General features: G+C 46.0%; 1 protein-coding gene across 1 annotated transcript in view; it reads left to right on the top strand.

Annotated features, from left to right (window-relative positions):
* The first annotated feature begins 248 nt into the window (after window positions 1-248).
* Window positions 249-8,885, top strand: part of Prkca (protein kinase C, alpha) — a 410,502-nt gene continuing 401,865 nt past the window's right edge. The window contains exons 1-2 of the mRNA NM_011101.3: window positions 249-642; window positions 3,460-3,491. Of these exons, the coding sequence (NP_035231.2) occupies window positions 470-642; window positions 3,460-3,491 (205 nt within the window). The 5' untranslated portion in view covers window positions 249-469. The remainder of the gene's footprint in view (window positions 643-3,459; window positions 3,492-8,885) is intronic.

The following is an 8,885-nucleotide window of genomic DNA, read 5'->3' as shown; positions in this document are numbered from 1 at the left end:
CCGCCCTCGGCAGTTGGCGGGGCTCACAGGGGCCCCCCAGTCTGCGTGTCCAGCTCTGTGCAGCGGAGCGCAGAGGCCCAAGGCTCGCCCGGCGCGCGTCCCCGTCCCGCGCGCTCCTACTCCAGGCCGCGCGCGCGCGTGCACACATACACACGCTAGCTCTCCGGGCATGCGCAGTGGGCGGCGCCGCTCCGGGCCGCCTCTTGCCGCCGCGAGTAGGAAGCGCGAGCGCCGGGCGCCGGGCTGTCAGTGAGCGTGGGGCCAGCCAGCGAGCCAGAGAGCCGGAGAGAGCCAGAGAGAGCGGCTCGGCTCCCAGCTCCGAGTAGCGCAGCGCCCGCCCGGCTCTCCCGGGCCACCGCCGCCACCACCGCACCTCATCAGCACCGCCACCTCGGCCGCCGCCCCCGCCCACCCCGGCCCTCCCCGGCTGCTGCTCCCCGGCGGAGGCAAGAGGTGGTTGGGGGGAACCATGGCTGACGTTTACCCGGCCAACGACTCCACGGCGTCTCAGGACGTGGCCAACCGCTTCGCCCGCAAAGGGGCGCTGAGGCAGAAGAACGTGCATGAGGTGAAAGACCACAAATTCATCGCCCGCTTCTTCAAGCAACCCACCTTCTGCAGCCACTGCACCGACTTCATCTGGTAGGTGCGCGCGGCAGCCCTGGGGACCCAAGAGCCACCTTTGCCCCGGGGCTCAGGTCTGCTTGTCCCCGGGACTTAAGCTCGGGGACGTCTCTGAGCCCCGGCGCGTCCTTACTCTCAGGGCCAGGACTCCTCCGAGAACTTAGAGTGCCTGGCCGGAGTCCGAACTCTCGCCAGGAGTGACAGGCGCGCACCCACGCGGGACACTCCCTGGAAAGTGGCCCGGCGCTGCCACGCATGCCCTGGTGCCCTGAAGGGACGCTTGGCTCTGCACGGGGTGACTCGGATGAGGGGGAAGGTCCCCTCGCCTCTCCTAGGGCGCACAGGTCTTCCCTGTCACCAAGCGGAGCGGTCAATGGGCCTGATGGGAGCGAAGGGACAGGAAAGAGAGATTGCTGGAGTCAAAGTGGCCCCAGGACGCGCAAGAAACACGCCCGGGAGTAGCGGGGAGCCGCGGCGCGCCGCTCCAAGTTGCTGGCGAGCCAGGCTGGGCGCGTTCCGGGGAGTGTTTGTGCCTCGCGTCGGGCTGGGACTCCGCTGGAACCTTGGGTCCCTGCCTACTGTAGGCTGTTTCTACTGGGCACGGAGACTTTGACTTTTCTGGCCGAGCCCAGAGTGGGGAGAGAGGGGAGGGAGAGAGATGGAAGGCAGCAAACTGTTGAAAGCTTGCCGTGGGGGAGGAGGGCTAACCCGGCAGGCAAATGGCAGAGGGCAGAGGGAGTCATTTAAAATAGACCCTGTCAACAGGAGATTAAACCTGTAACCCAGTTGATGAGGACAGAGGGCTTATTTAAGAAAAATACTGTAATGGCTAAAGGTGTCCGCGCTCAGGTGATTTCCACTGAACGCCAAGCGTTGGCAACTGAGGGGCTTGATAAAAAGAAGGGTTCAGGGATCTATCTCTCTGGAGCCTGTGAAATTAGGTAAAATTGGATTTATGCAGATTTATGTTTTTCTTTTTAAATTTTTTTTGTGAGAGAATTACAGCTTTCATCAGATTTACAAAATGTCAGTCCCCCCCACCCCCATCATATCTTAGAAATCGTCCCCCTCCCACGACTTTGAACACCAAGTGTCAGCTTTTCCTGGGGATACCCTGACTCTTTTGTCCATGTGTTTGGAGTAAGAAGTACCTTAGAAGCAAGAACTATGGCCAGGGCTCCTTAGCTCCCTCCTGGGCAGGGAGCTGCAAGGGGCGAAGCGCACCTAGACACCAAGCAGTCAGCCTTATACATAATGGGGTATCCTAGTGGCTATAGGACAGATGGTGCTGAATCCAGGCCACCCAGAGAAGAGAATTAAAAGGGGACCCCACCATCAGTGTGCCAATAAGATGCCCGATTTTTCCTTTCTTTTAAGAAATCATTCAGCATGGCACCTTGGTGAACAACACAACCACTTTACAGTCTCCATAGAGTAGTTAGCATCTGAAGCAATCAAGCTCAAGGAGTGGGTGACGGTAGATAAGGCTCCTTAAGATGAGTCTCTAGCACCGGGGTAAGGGAGGATATTGCATTTGGCAGGTTGCAGCCTCCCATGTTAACCGCGAGATTCTAGTCAAAAGGGACAGAGTGATAATTACTTCTACAGGAAGTAGATACATTAGAAAAACGACGTACATTTTTACCAAGCTCACTAATCAGTCTCCACTCTCACTGCCCAGAGACCCAGTCTCAGGCCAACTGATGAGATCCTCAGGGTACCGGCTTCACTGCGATGTGAAGAGAAAGGTTCCCTTTCCCTCCTGCTCTGAATAGCTCCACACAAGCACAAGAGCCTCATTTAATCTGAAAGCAGTCAGTTGGATGGCCAGGCAACCCCACCAAGACCATCTTGCAGTGGATTTAATTTCTCTGGTTTCTTTCATTATGGCTTCTATGAGTCTTTGGTTTGCAATTTAATTTCAGTATTTAAGCACTTGTATTTTAAAGCTAAATATTTGAACCTAGGGTTTTTTGGTTTTTTTTTTTTTTGGGGGGGGGTAGGGTGATGACATTAAGATAATTATAAAGGAATGTAGAGTGCTTTGTAAGTTTAAAATGCTCTGCAAAGCAAGAGATTATGAGCCACCTCTGAGAACATTTTGATGCAGCGTGTTCTGCTGGAACAGTGTTTGTAGTCAAATATCCATGTCAGGACTCTGTGCTTACAGAGTCAATTCTCTAAAATGATTTACAAGAGCAGAGTAGTCTCAGTATAGACTTTGAATGCCAGTGGTTCTCAGTGAAAATTGGACCACAGATAATCTCAAACACAAGCTATAGCAGCGATGTTACACCAAATCGGATTCCTTCAGCAGCCCAGATGAACTGTAAACAGTGCTACTATTTGACAGTTCTTAGACACATACTATTTGGAACAAACTTCTAACAAGCTACTTTTTGGTTGTCTTTAGGGAGAAAAAGTTTCTTTGTTTTCAGGACTAAAAAGTAAGCCCCTGCCCACCCCCATCCCCACCCCCAATTTTTAAACCACAAGCTCCCTTTTGTCAGAGTATTGTAAGCAACAATTTTAAGTTTGAAGTCATGTTCTTATTTTGAAATTTAAATACCAATCACAAAATGGAAAAGACCAGATAGATAGAAACTTGGTAACAGTTCAGCGGTCCTTTATAGACAGATTTACTTGGTTATTTTTAAAAAGATAAATGCACACAGGCTTCTAGTTAAATACTTAGGGGTATTTTTTCCTTATTGAGCCCTTGGGTTTCAAGTATAGACTTTTAGACCTTGTAGAGTACTCGCTCATGTAACTTGCTACAATGTGGTCTCGGTGGGAAGCATGCTAAGATGTTTGTTCTTGTTTTCTGTTTTCCAGGGGGTTTGGGAAACAAGGCTTCCAGTGCCAAGGTAAGCTGCCTCGGTGGGCTTCATGTCCAAGTACATCCAGAAGTGAGCACTGCACACGGGAACTGTACTTCTTCTGCTCAACGTTTCTTTGTGATCTGAAAGATATGTTACTTAGATAATATTTTCAAAACACAAGTGATGATAGTGTGTTCCTTTTAAGGAAAAAAAAAAAAAACCATAGTATTGCCTAGTAATCTGCACATAGAACTTCCTTTTCTGTTCATTGAAAGAAAAAAAAAAAAAAGCAAAAGCCGTCCTGTAATTTTATTTTATTTTATTTTTTTGCTGAGAACATTCCTGTCAGAAACTTCTGTCTTTGTGTGGGTGTTTAGAAAAAAAAAGGGGGGGGGAAGGATTGCTTTGTATTCATGTGACATTTTCCCCCCTTTCTTTCCTGAACTTTTTCACCCTATACATTGTATACCCGAGGTAATTAGTTTTAGGCTATACATAATTTCAAGAAAGTTGTGTAGATCACCCATTGCCACCAGGAACAAAGTATGCACACTTTGACATTACGTCAGTGATATAGAGTGATTGACAGTTCTAGGATCACTGTGCGGTGCGCCTTTCCTCCAGCTTGCTTCCATACTTCATGCATGCTCTCCTGTGGCAGGGCCCCACGGGGTTTCCTCCCTCACCTACAATGGCATTGTGTTCACCACAGCCACCATTGGTGAGCAGCCATCAAATATCTAACTTTTTATATTCTCTGTCTTATCTGTTGAGTTAGATAAATAACTCCATTATAGCTCGAGAAGGCGTTTCAAGTTCCCTGGCTCGCCTGCTGGCTTCTCTGCTCATCGCCTATAGCATGTTTATTTAGTTCCAGTTATATTTCCCATCTGGGCATAGGTTTATTATTAGGGCAAGTGGAAAGTACATTCTAGCCTGGAAAATACCATCCTATGACTGTCTCTTAATAAGTGTATTAGAGAGAAACACAGCGTGTGCTTTTCTATTTTACAAGGGATGGTGTGTTATTAAGTTGCTTATCTTTTTGTAAACTTCCAATTTGGTGACCTTGTTTCCAAGACATATTAGAGAGGGACATTTTATAGCATAATGATCATTAATACTGTACCTTTCTTAATTCCATGGTGTGCTTAGAATTCTGATTGAATGAGGCGTTTTGAGTATTGGGTATTCCTTTTAAACGTAGAGGCAAGCCGGCTGCATCAGCCTTTGTAGCAGATGAAAGAAAGACTTTGGTTCTCAAAGTTCTGGGCCCGAATTCTATGCACTTGGTTTTGGGTCTAGGTTTGAATGCGATTTTAGGTAATTCAAAGATGCAAATGAGATCTAAGTCTGTTACTATTTTCATTTGGCTTCCGTTTGAGTCAGAGCCTATGGAAACTTACAAGAAAAATAGTTACTGAATTTCCTCAAATTGTCCAGGAGAAAGTAGATATGTTGTTTTAAAACGGTATCATTTTTTTCCCCCATGACAATGATTTAGAGTCATCCGGTCTCTGCCAGCTCATTGGCCAGAGCAGGTATTGTTGATAAAGTAACAGTGTGGTCGTGGTTTGGGGGTCACCAGTTCTGTGAGATTCCCTACACTGTATGTGCTGAGCTTCCAGTGGGTTCTCCGATCAATAGCCTCCTGCCTCATAACTCCCTTTTATATGGTTTCTTTTTAAAAAATATACTCATAAAATGTTTAAAAGGTGAAAGAGTCCACTCCTTTCTCTTTCTACCTCCCAGGGAGAATGTCTTTTTAAAATACCCATTTAGTTTCCATTGGTGTACACTTTAATTGTAAGAGATTGAACTCTTAGGTTATCTGCGCAGGGTGCGTTCATTGTTTTTCCTCAGCAGATGCTAAGTAGCTGCCTGGGCCAGCCTCAGTTCTGTCTGATTCTACGAAGTGGTTATTCACCCTTGTCTCCTCCACTGGGGATGTCAGTTGCTACTAAGTTCACCCAGACACACTACAGAGAGTATCCCTGGGAACCAGTGTAGGTGCTTCTAGAATGGATACCTAGAAGTGTGGAGGTGCGCATTCTAAATTTTAATGGGAACCGTAAAATTGTCCAAAAGGGCTCCAATGTACAGTTCACTATGAATGTAAGGTGTGCTTGCCCTTCCCTTCACTCTCTGAGTAGAGAGGCTGCTATAGAAATTGGCTTTATCTTTTGCTAATGTCAGGGGAAGAGGACCTTACATTTAACTTCTGTCTCCTGGGCTATTAGTGAGGTCAAAGCCCTGCCCCATGTGCAGTAGACATTTGTATTTCTTCTGTGAATTTCTTTACTAGATTTACAATAATACATGGACAAACACACTATACACAAATACAAATACACTAATTAGAGAAGAATGCTTTCTAGCCAGTTCTTGGCTTTAAAGAATTTACCTTTTGATTGCCTTAAGTAATGAATCCCCCTAGTGCAAACACATTTTAATTCCTAGTAACCTTTTCAAGGATGATGCTATTTAGAAGTTCTAGCTGCTGCTACATCTTGTTTAGTGTGTATCATCTGTGCTTGACTTCTTGTGGCCATATTGTATCTTATTGTGGTAACTTAATTAAGAAAGATGCTCTGCCTAGGGCAGTGCTTTTACTCCCCAAGCAGTACTTAGGCAGCCTGACTTGCTTTTAATGCCATCTTAAATCCAGTCTTTCTCTGAGCACCTGACCATCTTGGAATACATTTCAGTTTAATGTCTCTACTTTCTCTCCTTTGGTTCTGGTTATTAGAAAGTTATTCCTATTCAGGAGACGAACTCATCATGTACAACATTGGACAGCCCCCTTCTTCCAAATAGTAGCCTGAGTTTAGAAAAAAAAATTTTTTTGAGAAAGGGTCTCACTGTGTAAGCCTAGGTTGACCTTGAACTCTCAGAGATCATTCTACTTCTGCCTCCTGAGTGCTGGCATTAAAGGCATAAACCACTATGCCTAGCCCTGAAGCTTTTTATATTCTTAGTACATTGGGTTTTTCTTGTATGATGACAATATTTTCTAGCTACAGAAACAGTTTGTTGTTTTGGTCAATAGGTTAAATAGTTGTAGCAATGGTACCCTACTCCTCCTCTCCTGCCCCTTCCTCCCTCTCCTTCCCTCCTCCTCCTCCCCTCCCTCCCTCTCTTCTCTGCTTTTCCTCTCTCTTCCTCTTCTTTCTTTGCACATGTTGTAAATAAGAGCCACATATCCGTGTCACAAGTAATATAGCTTTGTCATAGTTTTGCTTAGTGGATGGTAAGAATTATGATACTAAATTAATAAATGAATTTCAGCCCTAAAAGCGGAATCTATATCACTAGAAGAAGGGATTTGATCAACACGTGGAACACTTAAGTTTATCTCCTTGGCCCAAGATTTAGTAAAATGGGATCAATCAGGGCAACTTCCAGAGAAGTGTTTGTTGAGTTATTTGCGTTCTCCCACAGTGGCTGTTGTGCCATTCTTGTTTCTATTGCATTGTGGGTACACAACGATGTCACTAGGCCTGATAACCGGGAGGATCTCATGTGAGATCTACTGTCTGGAGGAGATGAAACCAAGAGCATTTAATACTAGGGAGAAAAAAAAAAAAGCTCACTGTGGGCCCTGAAGCCATGAAACAGCTTCCTTAAGATCGTCAGTGATCAAGACAACCTTGTCTTTTTGTATCTCTTAAAGGTTGGCTGTGAGGCTCATAGCTGCTTACCGATTCCTGTATTTTTTATTTTTTTTTAACTTGGTGACTCCAGGGCTTTTTTCATCTCCCTAACAGGAGCAGGTAATTAATCAATCCTCACTCACGTTTTCTTTCTCTTCTTTTCCTTTTTTTTTTCAGGGAAAGGAAGGGAGAAAAGTAGATTTGTGTAGCCTAGGCATTGGTAGCACTAAGTTTGAGTCTGTTGGGCAAGGAGGTCTGTGTCCAGGCAGGATCTCTGTCTTGCCTCAGCTGCTTCCAAAAGCACGCGTCTAGGACCGAGTGGTCCTTGCTGCTGTTCTCTCACAGAGCCTGAGCCTCTGGGGCTCTCTGCTACTTTCACTACTGGAAACGGACAGAGCCAAGTCACTTTTTTTTCCCTTCTCAGAGTTAGCAACAGCCCTGCCCATCTCTAATTACAGTGGTGGAAGCAGCCGCTGAAAAAAAAACTTGTGACCTGCTTCTATGAAGTGCCAGGCAGTTACTCAGAGTTTGTTGCATCTAGCTGGCCTCTGGATTTTCCTCCTTTCTTTTCCTGTTCTCTCTCCTTTTTTGGTTAGTATCTATGACACATTAAAATGAACTTTCAGCCTAGATTGCTTGGTTGAAATATCCCTGAGGTAGCATTGGAAGACAGCTCTGTCTGTAACTATAGGAGTCCATGACCCTGCAGGTTCAACCCTGGTTCTCAGAATGAATCTGCATTTCTCCACTGCACAGTGGTTAGGAATCTTGAAGGTCTCTTGCTAGGGACATGCAAATCATATTCTGTCCTTTACTTGTGACTCCACCGAATCTCCAACTTTTCTTTAATAAAAGTCAGCTTTTCTTCTGCTGTGCTGTATAACAGTTTATTTTAAAGCCCTGTTAACATACCTGACCAGGATGGGTTTTGCATTCTCTCAAGAAAGTGAAAATTGGTGTTTGACTTGGGGGTGGGGGGCAGGAAAGAAAGGACACGTCTCTGCAATGCAAGCTGAGGGATTCCAGAGGGAGATTCACTTCATGGAGGCGGACTCTGTTTTGAGACAGTGTCTCATATAGACCAGGCTAGCCTTGAACTTGTGATGTAGCTGAGGATGACCTCAAACTTCCCATCTTCTTGCCTCTGTCTGTCAGATGCTGGCATTACAGGCGTGTGCGCTGTGCTTTGTTTATGTGCTAAGGATTAAATACTAGGCAAGCTCTCTACCAGCTTAGCTATTTGCTCAGGCCGAGTCTGACCTTTAAACAGAAATGGGGCAGTGGGGATTGTGTTGGCAGCCTTGTAGAAAAGGGATGTCCAGTTGTCCTCATCTGCCAAGTAGTGTGGGTACCAGGTGCCAGGAGATAGACAAGGGCCGAGGGCCAAGATGAGCACAATTGTGAGTTTGGCCAACTTGAATGGAATATTTGTTCTTCTCATGCTCTGGAATCTCTGCCTCTGTCTGTCTGTCTGTCTGTCTGTTTTGTGGTGCTTGGAATTAAACCTAGGACCACTAAGTGGTTTGAAGGATGCACATCTTATAGGTAGCACAAAAACTCAACCACCTAAAACTTAGAGTAAGCTCTAGCTGCCCACAGGCTTCACACCTGTGTCAGAGGTTTCTGTAGTCATTCGTCTATAAAGCAGAGACTCGCCCTTTGACCTCCCCTTTCTGACAGGTTCCTCACTCCTAGATGATAGTTATAACTAAACTCTTTTCTAAAGCCTCTTTGTGCACGTGCATATCTGTGTGCACCTTTGTTTGTGAATGGAGCTGCCCACATG

This window comes from Mus musculus, chromosome 11, assembly GCF_000001635.26.
Source record: "Mus musculus strain C57BL/6J chromosome 11, GRCm38.p6 C57BL/6J".
Classification (NCBI taxonomy): Eukaryota; Metazoa; Chordata; class Mammalia; order Rodentia; family Muridae; genus Mus; species Mus musculus.
This window is presented reverse-complemented; position numbering and strand designations above follow the sequence as displayed.